The 20,908-nt window shown below is 46.5% G+C and overlaps 1 protein-coding gene across 1 annotated transcript in view; it reads right to left on the bottom strand.

The window, feature by feature from the left end:
- FAM135B (family with sequence similarity 135 member B) overlaps positions 1-13,165 on the bottom strand; it is a gene marked incomplete at both ends in the record, with an annotated part of 161,746 nt that extends 148,581 nt beyond the window's left edge. Inside the window, one exon of the mRNA XM_082675123.1 lies at positions 13,089-13,165. Within this exon, the coding sequence (XP_082531249.1) occupies positions 13,089-13,165 (77 nt within the window). The remainder of the gene's footprint in view (positions 1-13,088) is intronic.
- Positions 13,166-20,908: the final 7,743 nt, after the last annotated feature.

Below are 20,908 nucleotides of genomic sequence, written 5' to 3'. Positions count from 1 at the left end.
AAGTGAGACAGGCTTGGAATGGAACCATTAGCAGCCTACACGGCTTCAGTGATTTTATTTTAGTGCTTGTCAAAGGCTGTTTGCCCATGTGTAAAATGGGAAATATAATATCTGCTTCTCCAGGATAATTAGACGACATGATGGAGATAAAAGGCCTAGTTCAGTCCCTAGGATACCTCAAGGACTAAGCTTAGGTTGATTCATTTTTTGTTTCTTTTTCTGTTTGTTTGTTTAATTCCCCAGTATTTACATAGGTTGGGCCACCTTTTACCTATTTGATATATGCATGATGAGAGGAAGAATGAATGGGGGAATGAACGGACGGTTATGTTGACAGACAAATGGACAAATTCTCAAGAGAGGTAGTTTTGTGGCCCCTTCTTCAGGCTGAGATAAGCAACGTGGAGCCAGCAATGCAGAGCACGTACAAGACTGTATCAGCTTCGCAGTGGGCCAGAGGCAGGCTTAAATCCCGTACTGACACTCACCAGCAGTAGGGCTCCCTCAGGCAAACTGTGTAATAACCATAATGATGATGATGATCAATAATAATTAGATAGCTCAAAATCATCGAGAACAATACACACACATGTAATTTTTCGTTCACAAAAACCATAGGAGGCAGATACTATCATTATCTGTTTTTCAGATGTGGAGAGAAGAAGTCATTTGTCCAGGACCATATTGCTCTGAGGGCTTGGGACCGGGAACCAGACTCAGACACTCTGACACCAGAGCCCAAATCCCAGCCACTGAGCAAACGCTCTGAATCTCCCTGTGGCCTCATCTAAGAAGTTTACTCATTCACGTGATATCTCAAAGACATAAACTAGAAATCCCACAGGAAGTTCTTATTACAAACAGATGGTAATAAATGTTACCTGTTTCCTTCACCTACATCAACATTCATATTTCTGTATTATTCAGAAGAAGGCTTCCAGACAAAACAGGACACAAAGCAATGCACCATTCCCCCGCACTAATGAACTCCAACTTTGGACAATTTTGCAAGTCTACCCTTTTGATGAATGGATGACAGCATGGGAGAAAGAGCAATCTCAAAGGGACGCTATGTAGAACACGAGCATCACACAGCCCACTCCACGTGTGTGCACACCTGCACACACACACATACTTGTGCATGCACGTGTGCACACATCTGTGACATGATGAGTAAAGAATATTGTTGCAAGGAAAATCCCAAGAGACGACCATGGCAGGCTGCCACTAGAGACTAAGATTCCATGGAACACACTTCGGGATTTTTTTTTTTTGATTGTGAGAAAAAAGGTCTTGATTAGGAATCAGGAAATCTGAGATCCTCAGCAGATTCTTCCACTGCCCAGCTGCCTAACTACTGCAAGGCAAAGTACCCTTTCTCTGCACCCAGTATCCTTATTTATATAGTACGTAAACTTGAAAGAGTTGATGGGAGAGCATTCCATGAAATGGGAACAGCCAGTGCAAAGGTTCCATGCCCGACATTATCAAGAAACTACAAAGAGACTATTATGAGGGCTTCCCTGGTGGTGCAGTGGTTAAGAATCCACCTGCCAATGCAGGGGACACGGGTTCAAGTCCTGGTCCCGGAATATCCCACATGCCGCAGAACAACTAAGCCCATGCGCCACAACTACTGAGCCTGTGCTCTACAGCCCGCGAGCCACAACTACTGAGTCCACGTGCCGCAACTACTGAAGCCCGTGCACCTAGAGCCGGTGCTCCGCAACAAGAGAAGCCACCGCAATGAGAAGCCCACGCACCGCAACAAAGAGTAGCCCCCGCTCACCACAACTAGAGAAAGCCCACATGCAGCAACGAAGACCCAATGCAGCCAAAACTAAATAAATAATTACTTAATTAAAAACAAAATGAGACAGACTCTTATGGCAGGAGGTGAGCCAATGAGGGAAAGAGTAAGTCATTCTGGCTTTACTCATAGTAAATTGGAGAACAGAGAGTTAGAACAGAGGAGCATCACAGTCTGACTTATGCTTTGCAAGGACCATCTGGCTTCTGTGTTGTAAGGGGGCTAGAGATGAGCAAGGGTAGCATCAGGGGGATCAGATGGGGAAGATTATTGTGCAAATCCAGATGGGACAGACGTGACGATGGCTAAAACCAACATATTAGCAATAGAGGTGAGAAATGTCATATTCTGCATAAATTTGGAAGATAGAGTCAATACTATTTCTGGATGAAGTGGACATGAGGTATGAGAGAGAAGGAAGTCAGGAATTGCTCTAAGATGTTGGCTTCAACACCTAGAAGGATGGAGTTGACTGAGATGGGGCTGTTTGATGGAAGAGGTTTGGGAGGGCAGGAGATCAGGTTTTTGGTTCGGATAGGTCAAGTTTAAGATGCCTTTTAGACAGCAAGATGACAACGGATGGAGAACACCTACAGGACAAACCTGAAGTATGGAAGAGAGCAGAAATTGGTGACATAAACTGGGAAGCCAGTGGCTCACAGGAAGTATTGAAATCCCTGGGACCGGGTGACCCAGGAAGTGGGTGTAGAAAAGCACTGCCAAATTGATGGGTTAAATACTGAAAGGAATGTATTTTAATAATAGACAATAAGTATCAAGGGCCACGCACAGTCTTCTAGCTGCCATTTATTCTTCGTATTCAGTTAAGTACAGCTCAGCCTATAAATCCTGGGCCCCTCCTGGACCCAAGGTATCCATTCATCTTCTCTCCTTCCCTCTCCCTCCTCTGTCTCTGAACACTTGAGTGTAAAGATTTATCTCAGTTGGGGCAGACAGAGGCCAGAAGAAATCCCATTTGGGCATCTACGCCTAATCCTTATTTGCTCCATCTGTTGTGTCAATACCCTGCCCTGTGAGAGTATTAGGAGCTCTCCCAGCTACAGATAAAGGACATTGGTTCCATTTCGTTACTGTTTCTTATGGGTCTGGAGCTCACTAAGTCATCTGAAGAGAGAAATCAGTGGTGGGATTTGAGCTTTATACAAACCTCAGAAACTACCAACCGATAGGATTTGGAGTGTGATGAGAAACGTCTTTGTCACACTGCTCAGTAAACGTCTCCTTCATCAGGGCCCGGTTCAGATAAGTAACCTCAACCAACGACTAGGAATTCAAATGTGTGAGTGCCAACTACCTGTCAGACAGTGCCTGCGTTCTCCACGCTTAAGCCAAAGGGTGTTCTAACCCAAATCTGATCCTCCCCTTCTTCAAACATTTCATACTCACCCCTCCTGTAACATCCTTAGAGGAGAAAGTTCAAACACCTTAGTCTGCATTTCCACCCAATTGTGCTTAAATCGTGATTTTTCTCTTGGAGCCTGGTCTCGCCAACAGAATAAAAAAACAGTGTTGATAATACTGGCTTTGGAGGCAAAGAGCCATGAATTCAAACCTTGACTCTGCCCTGGGATAGCCAGGCGTCCTGGAGCTTCCGTTTACCCATCTGTAAAATGAACGTAATGATACCTAGCTCATAGAGCTATCAATAGCATCAAGTGAGTTGACAGAGTAAAGGTCCTGGCACACAGTCTGAGCTCACAAAGTGTCACAAGTTACTGAATGATTTCACGCGGGCTCAGTTATGCCCATGAGCAGACAAATCCCAGCCCTGATTCCTACCTGGTCTCTGGACTCAGATACCCCACTGCCTCCGGACCTCTAGACTCACGTCACCTCTGGCTGCCTGGTCCTACCCCTCCTCGACTTTATGTACCAATTCACCCAAGGGCGCAACTGACTATCACTATGACTTCTCTCCCCCGTAACATGACATTAAAGCACCAATTCTTCCCATTCCACTGCTTCAAGATTTTTCAACTATTCTCCGTCTGAGCTGTCCTCACCACTGTCATTATTTTTCCCCACCCCACCTGCCATCCTCTTTGCTTCCAAAGCATCATTTTTACAACACAAATCATCAAGAAATTCCCTTACTTACATGGTTTCTTCACCCTCCTTGATCGACAGAGTGCAATTCCGCCTCTCCCACTCCATCAAAAACACCACCTCTAGGGAGCCCTCTTCAGCAGTGTGGCATTTCCCAGGGATGCCATGACCTTTATCATCCCCAGGCCTTTGCACATGCTGTTCTCACTGACTGAGATTCCCCTCCAGCCTTCGCCTGACCAGTAGAACCCCCATCTTCTGCGTAACCTGTCGTGATGCCTCCCGAGAGAGGAGATGGTATCCCTGTCCTCCCTCAGCACCTTAGGACCTTGTCCGTGCTTTTTTGTTCCATTTCTGACCTCACTTTATTAACTCACATCTCTTTCTCCCATAGCACGTTGGAAACAACTTGAGTTCACGGCTCTTTCTCAATGTTCTGCCCAGAATTCCTAGGACAGAGCCAACAGGAGCAAGCGCTCAAAGTCTCCAGAATGGGTAAATTAATGAGGAAATAAGTAAAAGAACAAGAGGCGACCTTGGGTCTGTTTTACAAGGGGCAATTTGTGCAAGAGCTGCGTGGGAGGGACGCTACATACTCCTTCTTGAGAAAGATGACGGTAGAGAAAGCGTTAATGGGTAGAAAAAGGGGGGCGGGCAAGAGATCTTCTCCGAGGATTCTATTTGGAAGGATCTTTTGTCAAAGAAGTGTGAATAGATTTGGTTAAGCAAATGCCTCTGGGGTCTGTCAGTCTTTGGCTGGAAGGATTCAATTCCCAGTACATCATCCCCTGATTATTCAAGGAAAACATCCAGATAGATGCCAGGCGGCCAGGAAAGGAAGTCTGAGCAGAAGGGAAAGTCGTGCTCTGTAGTTGTGCTGTTTGCAGAAGTGCAAGCGTTTAAAGAAGTTGGAGGTAGGGGCAGTCATCGTAACATCTGAACACCCTCGTCTGCCCAAGCCAAACAAGACATGCCTCGTGAAGTAGAAAGCAAATGCAAGGACTCTGGGGTGCAGGCATCCCCGCAAGAAACCCTCCGCCTGGCCACCTGCACAATGTGCAAAACTGAGCCAGACTTGGAACCCATGTCAGGCTCTGCTTCCTCTATGATTTAGGGATAATACTACATCCCTTGTAGAATTGTGGGGTTACGTGAAGCTATTTGTAATAATAGAGAATTTTATAATTTTCTACTCCAAATAAATTCTGGTTGATTCTAGTGGGTTGAAACATAAAAGTTTCATGCAATGACACTAAAGAGATTTTTTCAGAGAGAGCATAGAATTTCACCCTTTCTGGGAGCACAGCATGCCGATGAAAGCAAAGTTCTGCCTACTTTTAGGAGGAGCAGGAAAGAACCAACCTTCCAGGCATGTCTTTTCTTTTCCCAAACAGTAACTGCAGTGACCTGAGTGCCAATTCCTGGGATCTGTGAGGCCATGGAGACCCAGACATCAGTGATGTGGGAGACTTTTAGATTCCCACTGTTCACAAATGCTCCTCTACTCAAAAGGTGGAGATTCCCTGCCTGATGCCCTGAAGATTCTTAATCAGTGTTTAATTCCTCTGAGCTTTGTAAAATGCTTTCTGCGGAAGTCTAAGACGAGATGGAACAGAGATTTGAGATTAAACGAGGACTGTTAGGGTGACGATCATTTCCTCCCTCACTCTGTTGGATGATTATATATATATATATATAGAGAGAGAGAGAGAGGGAGGGTTCTGATTACAAAAGTGATATGTATATTGTGAAAAATAAGGAAAAGTACAAGGATGAAAATGTCACCATAATTCTTTCACTAGGCAAAACTATATGTGTGTGCTATTGAAAGTTTATTTTTTTAATTTTTATTGGCGTATAGTTGCTTTACAATGCTGTGTTAGTTTCTACTGTACAGCAAAGTGAATCAGCTATACATATACATATATTCCCTCTTTTGTGGATTTCCTTCCCATTTAGGTCACCACAGAGCACTAAGTAGAGTTCCCTGTGCTATACTGTAGGTTTTCATTAGTTACCTATTTTATACCTAGCATCAATAGTGTATATATGTCAATCCCAATCTCCCAGTTCATACGTTTGTTCTCTACGTCTGTGTCTCTATTTCTGCTTTGTAAATAAGATCGACTATATCAATGTTCTCAGATTCCACATATATGCATTAATATACGATATTTGTTTTTCTCTTTCTGACTTCACTCTGTATGACGGCTATTGAAAGTTTAAAATGAGAAAACGATGAAATGCATTTAAAATTGCTTTTGAGCGACATTTGACAACAGCTGGGAATGAAACCAGAGCAGTTAAGGACTTCACTCTCTTATATCTTCTACTCTGACCCGAGATCCACTCAAAGACCCTTCTAGAAAAGAAACATCCTATAGTTCAGTATAACTCTATTGACTATAGTATCTCACGAGTTTCCCTAAAGCTATTATTTCTTTAGATATGTACTGTGTATTGGAAAGCTAGTAAGAGAGTAGATCTTAAATGATCTCACACAAACACACACACACACACACACACACACAATGGTAACTATCTGAGCTGAGGGATGTCTGAACTAACCGTATTGTAATCCTTTCACGATATATACATACATGAAATCATCACACATACACCTTAAACTTACACAATATTATACGTCAATTACATCTCAATAAAGGCAGAAGAAAAGAACTGTGGCATTTTCACTTTATAGATTCCAAAAATGAGATAAAGAAGAGAAAGCAGAATTTCCCCCATTGAGGCCAGTACAAATCCGCATGGAGTCCATTAGGTTTCCGACTGGCAAGGTCAGACCTCTTCCTGGGAGATTAGTAGTGACGAATTTAAATAACTGCTTAAAATATAAAAAGGATCACCCAGTCCAGAGTCTGACCAGGCCAGTGGTCTGCTCCAGCCCTGGCACTGACCAGCTGACGACCGTCTGGTGCAGAGTTTTCATTGTAATCAATGGGATAGAAAGGCCAGAGAGGGCTTAGCCCACTTTGGCAGCACTGCCAGGCCTGGCTCTCTAACTAGATGCTTTACAAATATCACCTCATGACTTCCAAAAGAGATCCTGCAAAACAAGTAAGGAAACCGAGAAAGTAACTCGCCCACGGGTACCCGGCTAGTTGCAGAAGACGTGCAGATAGATCCAAGGTCTCTGTGTCTTAGACCAGATCTGGGTCTCTGCTCTGCCCTCTACACCACGTCCATGACCACGTGCCCTGTCGTTCTCCTTGAGAGGCCTGAGCGAGGACCTGTGAGCACAAAACTAGAAAGGACCACACTATTCATTGGCTTTCTGTTCCGCCTTTATTCCTCCCCGAGGTTATTAGGCCCTGTGGGTGGTTCTGAGCTCACCAGAGACATTTTAATCTCTGCAGGCCAGCTCTCAGCCCCCTGGAAGGAGCTTTTCTTTACAGATCTGCTGAGCATGTCCTCAGCCAGGGGTTAAGAGGATAAAAGGCTTAAAGCAGCAGGCTTATGAAGTCACAGATTCAAAGGGAAAAAAACAGGAAAAAAAAAATGGGACAGGGTAATTGTTAACAGGAATGTGGATTTGCTAGAAAAATAATCCAGGAGGTCCATCTACATAAGCCCTTGGGCAACTGACGTCTGTTCACCCTCCACAGGAATAATTATTTAAAATGTTGTTTTAGTGCTTGCTTCAGCCGCACACATACTAAAACTGGAACTATACAGAGAAGACAGCAGGGCCCCTGCACAAGGATGACGCGCAAATTCGCGAAGCGTTCCGTATGTCTGAGGTCTGATGATACACACACACACACACACACACACACACACACACACACACACACACACACACACCCCACCCCACACCTTGAGTACTGATGTTTCCCAGAGAGGCCTATATGCCTGAATATGTAGCCAAGGAGTAAAACCTAGCAAAGTAAAGATATTTGAATGGAGACTTCTAAAGATGGTGAGCGTTAAATTGCTTCAAAGAACGACATTGAGACAAATATCTGAGGGACAGAAATCCCTTTATTACTGTCAGTATATCGCTGGTTCTTAACTAGCAGTTTTACTAAACAAGCCCCATTTATAGTAATTATATTCTTGTTTATCCTCAGTATTACTTAAACAGATATTTAAAATAAAAAACTTATCGCGGGGAGATAAAATGCCATTTTATGGGGAAAGGGAGATCAAATTTTTATGAAAATAATCATCATGGAATTTCACAGAAAGACTCTTAAAGATCATCGAGCCTATCTACCCTCCTTGTGCTAGATGGAGCCCTTGGCCGTAAGTGATAAAAATCCCAAATCATACCATGTATAATCCCCACTCCCTTCCAAAAGGGTAGGAATGAATGAAAAGGATCCCAACATATTCTAATAAGAGAAGTAAAGGAAAGGATTGTTTCTGACAGAACCAGACAAATCAATGAATTGCTCTCTGGCAAGCAAAGGTAATCGTATTTCTGAGTCTATTAAGGCACATCAGGGCTGGTTAGCTAATTTCCCAGGGAGCTTAGCTGTCGCTGGGCATCAGGCCACAGTGGGGATGTCAGGGCATAAACACAAGATGGGATTTTCTTTCGGGAATCACTTAACTTGGGAGCCAACCGTGTTCACTCCGGTAGAGACAAGGCAGGTGAGTTTGTTCTGGGGAGATTTCAATCCTAACATTTCTACGAGCATTGGACCTTCCACGTAAGATCTGATCATACTGATTATAGCTCTTTTTTGTGCAACTACTCTGTGGGCAGGACAGAATTTATATGTAAAAGCATCTAAAACCTCTGAGTAGGGAAAATCTTCCAAATGACCTTGTAGAGAAGGGGTGGAGGAAAGAAGGAGGTGAATCTGAACAGCAAACAATGAAAACCTTCACTCAGGAAGAAAATCGCTTTGATTCAGAGCCTTGTTTGAATTAAGACTGAAAATGAAATCTGAATTCATTTTCAAGGACAAATGTTAGCTCCCTTTCAGCTAACACTGTTAGAAATGAAGGTTCATGCTCTCATAAGCAGGTATGAATTATTAATATATTAATGACTTACACGTATCCAGGCAATGGGTTTTATAATTAATTGTTCACTTAAGCATCTCCTTATGAGAAAATTATTGTAAATGAAATAATAGCTTCCCTTTTGCTTTCTGGCTCCCAGAACCCATGCTAGAAGGCTAGGGTGGCATCTCTACAGGTTCCTGAGCAGAAGGCATGTGCAAAGGCATGTGTTAAGATCCAGTCTCCTATTGGGGAAGAGGAGACGTCAGAACCATATCATGAAAGAAGGGACTGTTTTATCTTTATGACTATCATTTAATGAAGAGCCACGTGACCCCACACCTAAGCTGCTCTTGATCTGTCAGGGTGCACCGGGCTCTATGCTGGGCACTGGCCATATGAAGTCACGTAAGAGGGAGTCCTTAGCCTGAAGGAGCTTGGATCCAGCTGAGAAGAAGTTAAAGCCACACAGGACATCACTATCATTCCCTTTTTCAGCCCAGCCCTCCGCCCACGGCAATCTAAGAAAGTGTGTGGCAGCTGACATGAATATCTCTATAATCACACGTCCAGTAAAAGATAGGCTGTAACCCTCTTACCCCACCCACTTCTCCATTCCTACTCTTCATTGCACTTTGGTCTTTCAGGTTGCCTCTGCTTCCTGACACCGCTGAGCCCTTCCTGTCCCGCCCTTCCAGGTCCTCTGCTCGGCCAACGCCCCCCCAGCTTTCAAATGATAGCTTATCTCCAAGACATCTTCTCTGACGCTGCCCACAGACTGGCTTCCTGCTTCTGTTTCACAGCACAGCACCCGAATCTGTCTTTGTTATAGACCGTATCACACCCCAAGGTCATTTTCTATGTATGTATCCATCTCCCTCATTAGCTGGTAAACACTTTGAAGGCAGAATATCTTGCATCTTCATCCTTATGGAGCCTAAGCCAATAACGTATGCTTACTAGTGTTTGCGGTCATGCGTGTGTGAGTGGATGACAGAATAAAACACGTGAGGTGCGCTTTAGAAACAGGGAGAAGAGAGATTCATAAAAACTGGGCTGACTACAGTAGGTGGACATCAATCAATATACAGAAGTGGCTTGGAGAGGAGGTGATATTGGAGCGGGAACTTGCAGAGGGTAGAATTTTCAAGGCAGATATTGGGGGGGAGGGTCAAGAATGGTCTGAGTACAGACAGTAAAGATAGAAGAAGTTTAAGTTCAAACCGTTCAGTCTCTGAGCACTGGGCTGAGGAGTGAGAAAACAAGATGGTCTCAACAACCCTTTGGGGTAATAACTCTGCTAATAGTGTTAAGGACGGATTGGAAGCCAGGATTTACTAGTAGAAGTGACAATTTAGATAGCATCTACTAGATACCAGGTTCCACGCTAGCTGCTCTGCATATATTAATTAATGCAACTAGTGCCATAACCATTCAGATTACCCCACGAGATAGACTTTGCCATCACCATTTTAGAGTGATAACTGGTTTTAAAGGGACATGCTCTCAGAGCTTATAAGTGGCAGAGTTTAGCTTCAAAGTCAGGTCTGACCCCAAAGCCAGGCTCCCAAGTGCCTCCCTGCCCCTGGCTTTTTATCAGGATGAGTCTCACTGCCAAGTACAGGGGTGGCAATTCATGATGCTTTTGACTGGTTTCAGATATGCTTTTCCTTTGAGAATTCACCTCAGTCAACACAGACCTTGCATAAATGCAAGTTGACTGTTCAAAGCAAACATCACCAAAATGCAGTATGCATTCTGGGACTAGAAAAACTATTGACAAATATAAATGTGCTGTAAGCAAGTAACTCCCTGATCAGGGCAGATCCTCGCTCAATATTCTCAGTTCTGTATCCATGCGGTTCCAACACAACATCTCACAACGAATCACGAAGGGGTGTCTATCTGGGCAGATGGGGTAAATGAGCTAGCACGTTTGTAACACAGGCCCATAGGCACTACTCGTCAACTGGAGAAGCCAGGTGGAACTTGGATGACCACAGCCAAACGCAACCCAAAGAAGGGCGCTCTCCTCCCTTTGCAAGCCCCAGCTCTGATTTCTACCATCCCAAGGACAGTAGGGAGCACACATTTAATCATATATCCTCACACCCCCCAAAAAGGGCCAGCTTCCCCAAATCCCACCTTCCTTCTCTTTTATGACATCAGGAGATCATCCACTTTCTTTCACCCAGGCCCCCACCTTGCCTACTGGGTCTGGACTGCAGCTATCACATCCCCACGGAGTGCTTGCTAGGAAAGCAATTACATTTCACCATCCTCGTGGCTCCTGTAGGATTCAGAGTGGAAAATTCCTTGGCCCTTGAGCATCAGGGACCACGGCCGTCAGATATTCCCCTGGCAGATGCAGAATCCTGGCTGGCATCATGCCCAGCCTGTCCACAGCTCCCTGTAGGTAGAATCCAGGGGGCTGGGGACCATTCACGTCAAGGTCTTATTGCAGATGGGACCTTAGAGATCCTAGCACCCCGGAGAGGTCTAATCGCCTTCATCCAAAAGATGCCCTAGCCTGTTCGTGGAGGTAGCTGAAATGAAACCCACCCTCAAGCAAGTCTGATCATACAGTTATGCCCTCATCCACATCGACGTGTGTGCCTAGAGTTCCTCACTCCTTGACACCATGAAATAGTAGCAAGAGCTAGAAGAAAGTTGTGAGAGTTCCCCTTGCTCTGCTAGAGGGACCAGTGGTCTCCAACGGTTGATTTGCATGTTTACCAGTAAAAACATTTTTGGGCGTGCAAGCCCAATATATGTATATTTATTTATAAATCATGTACACGTACACTTCTACTTGTATATAGTACGCATTATAAACACAAGAAAAGGTATTTTAAAAGATGAGAAATGTGATAATTCATGTTTTAAAAATAGTTATTTTATGTATTGATGGAACACATAACTTTTGTAATATATACATACACAGTAATAAAATTATATACATAACATATATAATATATTATATATATACCCTGGTTACATATACAGTAATATACAATAATTAAAATTATATATAATATATTATGCATGTTAAATACATATATATATATATGTATATACACACACACACACACAGAACAGTGATTCAATAGTCTGGTTTTAATTCAGACTAATTCAACATTAGACTTTAGCAGTGAATGCAGCTAAACGAGATGCTTCCCCAAACCACATAGACCTGGAAAGAAGAGAAGAGCACCGCAGGCTTATCGAATAATTCATGATTTCCATATTCACTTTCAACCTCCCCTTCCGCCTGCACAGGGCTCTCTTTGTGTTCTGGGTGTGCCATTTTGAAATGTCTTGTTAACAATGACGATTTCATACGAGCTTTAGTCAATATCTGATGGTCAATATACAGTGCAGAAGAGGTACATTATTAATAATTATGGTTACAAATCCATATGTAAGTTCACATATCTCAAACTACTTAGTGTTGGGCTCGGATGAACTGGTGATTCCATCTCAGTGTGGGACTTAGTGAGATCATGCACGTAAAATGCCAAATTCAGAGTACATCCTGAAAAAGTAGGAGCAGCTATATTTTAATTGTGTATTTAAAAAAGACATTTTTTTTAATGTGGGGCTTCCCTGGTGGCGCAGTGGTTGAGGGTCCGCCTGCCGATGCAGGGGACACGGGTTCGTGCCCCGGTCCGGGGGGATCCCACATGCCGCGGAGCGGCTGGGCCCGTGAGCCATGGCCACTGAGCCTGCGCGTCCGGAGCCTGTGCTCCACAATGGGAGAGGCCACAGCAGTGAGAGGCCGGCGTACCGCAAAAATAAATAAATAAATAAATAAATAAATAAGACATTGTAAATTCTCAGTTTTTGAGAGATCTGGGTACAGGTTTTATGATACGTGGTTTGGGGAGATGGCCCCTAGAAATATTGATCCTACAGACACCTTTTTTATCAGAGCTACCCAGGCAAGCTTCATTTCCAATAAATTCACTTTCCTTTAACACTGACTGACAGATTTCATGGAAAGAGCAAGTAGGAAGACGTGCAGGAGGATGAGAGAAATTAGCATTTTCTGGTCTTTGTCAAGTTATGGCTGATTTTCAAATGCACTAAAAGTTTGGATTTTCCACTTGGCAGGAAAAATAATACAAATTCTTTCCTCATGAACCCCAAATTTCCTATGACCCGTCCTCACCACCAAGATCTGCCAGAGAAAAAACAAAACAAATGTGTAAATAAATACAAATAGCGAAAGCATACTCACCCTCTCTGAAAGAGATCCACATTATAAAATGTATGTAGCTCTACAGAAAACTCCACCGTTCCTTGTACCTCAGACATGATCTTTTCGGTTCATTACCTAAAAAACAAGAGGGAAATGAACAGCTTGAGATCACATCAGCCAAACACAGAGAGCCTGGGCTTCTACAACTGGAACTCAAACAGCACTGACGTAGAGGGACAAGGGTATCTGGCCAACGGGACCATGACGTGTCCATTGGACACCATCACCCAGGGGTTCCTATTATAGGACAGACACAGAGAGATGAAGTAACTTACAGGATGTCACACAGCTCACACCTCCAAGAACTGGGACTCAGACCCAGATACACTAATTCTAAAGCTGGGCTAGTTCCCTGCCCTTCCTTACCTGTCAGCACCTGGAGGCATGAGCATCCCAGCTACGAGCACATGCTTCATGGCCAACAGAGCAAGAATCCCCACTCCTCCACTCTCTACTTGTGTGACCTTGAGCAAGTCAACGGAACCTATCCCATCCTCAGTTTCCTCATCTGTAACAGGAGGACTGCTAATGGCATCTAACTCTGATAGACAATGGGGAGATTAAATAAATCTGCCACATAGAGCACTTTGCACAGTTCCCAACATGTAGCAAAAAGTTCATAAATGTAAGAGACAATTAATAATGATTAATAATAATGAATGAAGATGGTTCTATCATTGTTAGTATAAACGTAGTCTCTAAAGATGTAAGGTGCCTGGAGTGCAAGGACGAATGTGTTTTCTACCGAGCAGGGGAAGCAGAGGCAGTGGGCGCTATGGCCAAGCAGATGCTGAACCCAGCGTGACAGGTTGTTGATTTGCCAAGCCAGGACACCCTGGGCCAATAATAAGAAGGTTGGATAGGAAAGATGAAAGGGTACAAAATTAAAATATTCCCAGTCTAGGATGAGAAACAAATTGACAGGGAGACTCAAGGCAGGATGGATTTTCTGAGGATATGAAATCACCTAGATATCAGAGATTTGGAGAAGGAAAAGCAACTGACTTTTACTGAGCATTTAGTGTATTCCTGGTGCTGCATTTTTTTTGCGGTACGTGGGCCTCTCACTATTGTGGCCTCTCCCGTTGCGGAGCACAGGCTCCGGATGCGCAGGCCCAGCGGCTCATGGTTCACGGGACCAGCCGCTCCGCGGCATGTGGGATCTTCCCGGACCGGGGCACGAACCCGTGTCCCCTGCATCGGCAGGCGGACTCCCAACCACTGCGCCACCAGGGAAGCCCGGTGCTGCATGTTTTATGTGAGTCGTCTGATTCTGTCCAAGAAGAATGTTGTGATAAAAGTTCTTGCCCCCCAGGGCAGACAAGGAAAAGGATCAGAAAGCCTCTAACCTGGAGCCCCTTTGTGACTCCAGAATATTCTAGCGGTGTGTGCTTTGGGTAAGCAGCCTCAGTTTACTACCACGTGTAATGGGACAGTACAAGCTACCTAGGAGGAGGAAAGGAGATAATTACTCGCAATTCCTTGCAATTGAGCAGGTTCTGGGGGAACTAGAAGGTTCTAAATAGGTAGCAGCTGGCATGATCTTGGCGCGGGGAGAGAATAAGAGGGGGGCGGGGGGAGTAAGAGGAAATGTGGTCTCTCCTAGCTGGCAAGCAGTGATTGGTACCTAAGTCTCCTTTCAAAGCCCCTCTTCTTTCTGCCCCCAAGACGCCTTGAGGACCAGACCACCATCGCTGGGGTTCAGAGCACAACTTCACTGCAGCTAATGGGGCCATGCTCGGCCAGCTCCCAAGAACAAGAAGAGCACAAGGGATTAACGAGGCCTTAGCTGCATCTCAGCCCTGGCAAGGGTGCCATCCGGGGCAACATTTCTAAAGACGCAGGACCCCGCACACCACGTTACACACCACATTAAAGTGCAGCAGATCCTAGGGCCCAACCACCAGAAATTCTGCAGGATGGAATCTCAAGCCGATGAGCCTGGAAAAGCCAGACTCAGAAAAAGTACCGAAAACCTGTTTCCCTGATGCGTGACCCGTCGAGGCGCTCCCCGGTCCTGCCGAATGCATCGGAGCCAGTCAAGGTCAGAACCCGCCACTCAATTTCAATTTCAAGGCATTTCTAGTAAAAGGCCAGTGGAGGGGCCAGCAAACAGAGCCACTCTGGGCTTCATTTCGTTTTCACGTTCAACAGCAACCACTGCATCTCCCCTCTTTCTCACCACCCCACTCAGTCTCAATCCTTAAAACACTGCAGAGCTGGCAAAGACATCTGACACCCTTGCTTGCGGTTGTCTGTCCCGGTAATGCTTGAACCCCCCATGATCTCAGCTCCTGGGGGGAGCTTATGGAGGATCAAAGGGAGCGCAGGAACAGGACATCCCTACGCCCACAGGCGAAGCACTGTTCGGGGATTTCCATTCATCACTTCACACGCCCCTCAAACCTCTCTGAGGCAGGCAGTATTGACTCTGATTCACACAGGGGAGCATCATGCCACATGAGGCAAGGACGCTGACCCGGGAGCCCATCGCTTTGGTTTTCTGGTGCCAGTCCTTACTTGCAGAAGGGCTGAGACAGTGGTTTTTTTTTTTTTTGGTGGGGGGGTTGAGGGTGGAATTAATGTTCAGAAGAAAAAAATATGTAATACATAGAGAATACCGTACAGAATATTTCCTCCTGGGAAGATGCACCCTACCCTCCTACTGTTCAGGGACTAATAGGATGCAATCCTGGAACGTGGAGACACAAACACAGCTTCTTGGTGGGGAAGCTGCCTTTTCCTTTTGAATACCATGTGATTCATTATAGCCAAACACCAATTCAATGAGGACGATGAGCTCACATTTAAAATGTCAGTTCTAAAACTCCACATTGATTTTGCTGGTAACTGTGTACTAGGTCCACTTTGCAGGAGGTGCAGGAATCTGCAGGAATCCAGAACCACGGGTTTCATAGCACAGGGAACTCTGCTCAATGTTACGTGGCAGCCTGGATGGCAGGGGAGTCTGGGGGAGAATGGATACATGTATATGTATGGCTGAGTCGCTCTGCTGTGCACCTGAAACTATCACAACATTGTTAATCGGCTATACGCCAATATAAAATTAAAAGTTTTCAAAGAATCACTGGCTTTGGTCCCAACGCTCTCCTTGATCTTTCTGAGGACTACAGAGCGCACAGCGACAGGGCTGATTTACAGGTGTGGTCCCCAGGCCGGCAGCACCAGCTTCACTTGGTTATGAGAGCAAATTCTTGGGTCCCACCAGGACCGACGAAATCAGAAACTGCAGGAGTGAGACTCAGGAATCTGTGCTTTCACAAGTCCTCCAGGGAATTCTGACACAAACACTCATGGCAGAACGGCACCAAGGATAGGCGCCGGTGCAGACACGGGAGGCGGGGACTTAGGCAGACCCGAGTGGACTCGGCTCCTCGCGAGCTGCGTGCCTTCGGGCCCGTCGCTTTGTTCATCTCTCTGTCCCTCTGTTTCCTCCTGTCCAGCTGGGAATAATAAGAGTACCCGCCCCGTAAAGTTGTTTTCACGGTCAGTAGAGATCACGTGTTAGAGCATACAGACAATACACACATGACATACGCACTGAACGACACACGGCTCACACTCAACACGCCCGACACACATACATATCACACTCACACACCCGGTACAGACCCAGACACACACACACACACACACACACACAACACATGACATACCCACACAGTACCCATCAAACACACAAGATGCCCACGGCACATACACAACACACCCCGCCCACAAAACACACAACCCCACACACACCCCAGGCATCTCTGCACTTACGGCTTACCACAGAAGAGCCCCCCATGTTCTAGTGGCTTCAATGCTTCTGTTCCATGTGGTGTGATCCTGATGTGCTCAACGTCAAACAAGCATTTCCTGAGGTCGTGCCTGGGTTCAAGGTCACCCATGCCAACCTCCCTCTGCTCAGAAAAGTGAGTAGTTTCTCCTCACCTGGAGCGGGTCTTCCCAGCCTCAGCCTGGACCATTCCCACCTCCGGGCACAAAGCTTTCCTCCCCGCTCCATGTCAGAGCTGAGCTTGAATCCACCCCCTTTAGTTCTTACACCACAGGATCTCCCAAGGCCCCATCTCTCCACGGGCACCGCAGGCGGAATGTCAGGCATTAAAGCGGCTCTGAGGCCTGAAGATGACCATGTACGTAAAGAGCTTCAGTCATTTCCCGGCAAATCGTCAACCCCTCATCAGCGGAAGCAGTTAGGATTTTTATTTCTGCCTTCAACACTGTTGGCAGAAATTCAAAAGGCCCCTCATGCCATCCAGCCCCGAAGCACTATCCCTCTCTCCTTTATGTTAGAGGCTCTGGGGTCCCTGGAGGCCTGGCCTCCGTGTCAACTAAGGTAGAAACATGGTTTGTACTTTTTACTGCAATGTTTCTCAAATGTTTCATTAGTTACTTACATTTTCAAAAATGTTTCGGAACATTCACAGTAGCCTCTGAGGAAATTTGTTAGAAATATTAAGGCTATTTTGGAGAAATACCACCGCGCCGATACCTCATTAGATACAGCTTGGAAACAAATCCCTTTACAAACACGTCTTCCTTTAAAATGTAATCTTTCTTTTAAGACATCAATCTTCAAAGTGTGTGGCCTTTGAAAGATTAAATGAAAAACGGCGTGTTGATCTTAATAGACATCAGCATTGACTTTATGAAAAGGGCATGCAAAGTTACTGTGCTCAAAAGATTACAAGTCTTAGAATTACAACATGGCAAGTGGGGAAGCTTCAGGAAAGGGCCGCCTGATACTGCAGGGCAGGAAGTGAGGACAGAGAAAGGATGCCAGAGCACAACCCAGAGAGTTCCTGGGGGAGCCACAGGGACCTGGAACACCCTACCAGACGGAGCTGCTTCCTCGGCTCTGAGAGAAGCAGCAGAAATGGTCCTCTGAACACGCGTAACGGCATTCACGGATACCCTCCCCTCCGGGGCATTTTTCTTCAGACAGCCATTCTAAAGAGGTAGATAACTCCAGTTTTCTGCCTGGTCACTGCGAAGAGAGTCAGCTCCGTGTTCAAAGAAAACAATCTCATTAGGAATGAAACCTAGCATCTCTTCATTGGAAAGGGAGTGTCACCTACAAGGAAAGCTTCTGCCATGCTGTAAGAACACCCCATCTGCATTAGATCCCATCTCTGGGCCTCACCTCTGAATGGGACGTAGGACCAGCCACACAGCATCTCTGAGCCTCAGTGTTCACATCTGGAATGTGGGCCAACACCCCCCTTTCAAGGCAGGATTGCTTAGGATCAAACGCGGAGAATCTCCTGGAGGTGTTCGTTCCTTCAACACACCAGGAAGAGGATCAAGCACGCAGACCTGCTCAAAGCACCAGGGATACAGAGACAACTGGGCCGTCAGAGGACACAGACCAGAAAGGAGAGAGCCAGGTCACAGCTGTGGTCCACAAGGATAGGCACCATGACACAAAGGTGAACAGAGAAGGCAAGAACGCCCCGTGGTGAAGGCCATGACCCAGCAGGGCAGCCTGCAGGAGGCTGGCCAGTCTGAGAGATGGAGACCTCAGCCCCTCAGAGTATAGTATAGGACCACAAGCAAGACCTTAGGCTCGCTGTGCCTCAGTTTCCCCAACTGGAAATTGCTTTGGAGCCGGCAGACGATATACGTTTAATAAGCACCAACCATTAAGACAAGGAAGAAAGCCTAAAAACAGTTTGCTGGCCATGGAAGGAAAGAAATAACGCCTTTCCCCGTAGGAGTTACTGGACCCCTGGCAGGCTATGGGCTTCCCCAGGGTCTCCCAGCTGGCAGGGGCAGAGCGAAGGCCAGACTCTCACTCATCACAGCAAACTCAGCCCCGGCCACTTGGCCCCCTGACGTTCAAAGGTATTTTCTTTCCTTCAGTGTAGAAATCATAATGTGCTGTATGCGTTTATTATTCTTCACGTCTGAAGACAATGAAGCGTCCCACGCAGCACTGAGTCCTTCCTTCCCTTGGGGTGCTGGGCCCCTCTCAAGCAGCACCTGAGAACGCAGGCATGAAGTCACGTAAGGTTTCACAACCTCATAAAAGGGCAACAGACGTGTAAACTCAGGTAGAGCCTCAAAGCACCAAAGGCAAGGAAGCACCACTGCTGCCGGCAGCTCCCAGCACAGAGCCTCCCCTCCCTGCCAGTGCTGGTGACACTCACCCAGAAGTTAAGCATGTGACCAGAGTGGGTGGCAATTCATCTCTCCTCCCACCTCCTGAAATGCACGTACACAAACGGGCACCTAAGTGTGTGTGCGCGCGCACACACACACACACACACGTGCACACATAAAAGGCATGTGGTGACTTGAGCTCTCGGGGAGACAGCAAGAATCATGCAAGGGGCAGCAGCTCTGACCCTGCCAAACGTGGGTCACGTGCTGACCATTTTAGGGACTAGCTGGGTCACGTTAAACCAGGTTTTCCCTCCCAGCTAAAAGTAGCTTCTATTTTGCAGTGATTTTTTTTTCAGATTGACACTAATGGATATTGTTCCAGTAACATTCTGGGTGCTCAATAAGCAGTGGATAATGTTAACATTAGAATAGCTAATAATAATCATAGGAGGTTACACATAGCAAAGACAAGCGTAAACACCCAAAGAAGTTCACCCTGGAAGGGGGGTGGGCCAGAAGAAGCTGGGCTGAGCTGGGCAGACAGCACACTGAGGCACCAGGGGAAGACCTGGGTGGTGTCCAGGGCCAGCTCTCAGGACCCAGGGCTTGGGGGTGTTCAGGACATGGCCAAGGTTCCTGGGTTCAGGGTCAAGCTCCCGACTCTCTGGGTCCTGAGGAAGACAGAAGCTGGGGAGGTGGTAACAGCATCTTCCATACACTGAGGTGGGAGAGGCTTCAATGCAATGACAGAGAACTCAAGCCGGAGATAATGGACAGTCCCGCCTTGAATGGCACTGATTCCCTGTGCCAGAAAGAGCACCTTCAGATGCAGAGTTCTCCCCAGAAGCTGAAGAGGGGATTCCTGCTTTGGGAGCGAGCCTGGAGTAGAGTCCTCAGTGCTCCCTACCTGTGACTGCTAAGGCTGTACATGCATTACGAGGTTTCAAGAGCATTTTGTTTGCAGGACGGCCATCCACCCAACTCAAGCTGTGTCGGACAAAGATGTCAGCTGGTTTTGCATCGGCGGTTTCTTCGTTGAACACGTTGAAACCATCAGCTTTACCCAGGTATTACGACCTCGTACGTCAAAGTGCAGAGACCCGGCAAGCCCCGCCGTGGCCCCTCATCGTGCAGCTGAGCGGCGGGAGGCCCGGAGTGGGAAGAGCGCCGGCCACTCCTGCAGCGGGGCGCGTTCAGAACCCCTGTCTCCCGATTTCCAGTCCAGTGGTCTTACATTCCTGGTGGTCAAAGCTGTCACATCCGTGATCTCATCTGCTCAGGGAAGGTGCCCCAAGGGGGAAAAGGAGCAGGGGGTGGCCTCCCTGATCCCTGCATGGTCATGGGGGAGGAAGTGGGTGTGACTGAGGTTCAGCAGCAGCTCAGAAGTCTAGACCTCACGGGAAACTCGGGGATCACTTGGTTCAGCCCCTCATACTGGGGCCGAGGAAACAGAAAGTCTCAGTGGCTTTGGCGCTGTCTCGGGGTCACAGAGCCATTTGAGAGAAAAGCCAGGAAGGACCTCAGGTATCCGGGTCCTTAGAGTGTGATGCTCTGTCAGGCTTAACACAGACAGACCCACCTCTGCTATAGGAGCAGCCTGACAGTGATGCATGTTTAACCTCAGCGCAGCCCAAACTCTTAGCAGAAACACCAGGCCCTTCAAACTCTGG

The sequence above is a fragment of the Grampus griseus genome, assembly GCF_964374135.1.
Source record: "Grampus griseus genome assembly, chromosome: 17".
Taxonomy (NCBI): Eukaryota; Metazoa; Chordata; class Mammalia; order Artiodactyla; family Delphinidae; genus Grampus; species Grampus griseus.
The sequence above is the reverse complement of the archived record's forward strand: the minus strand, read 5'-3'. Positions and strand labels throughout refer to the sequence as shown.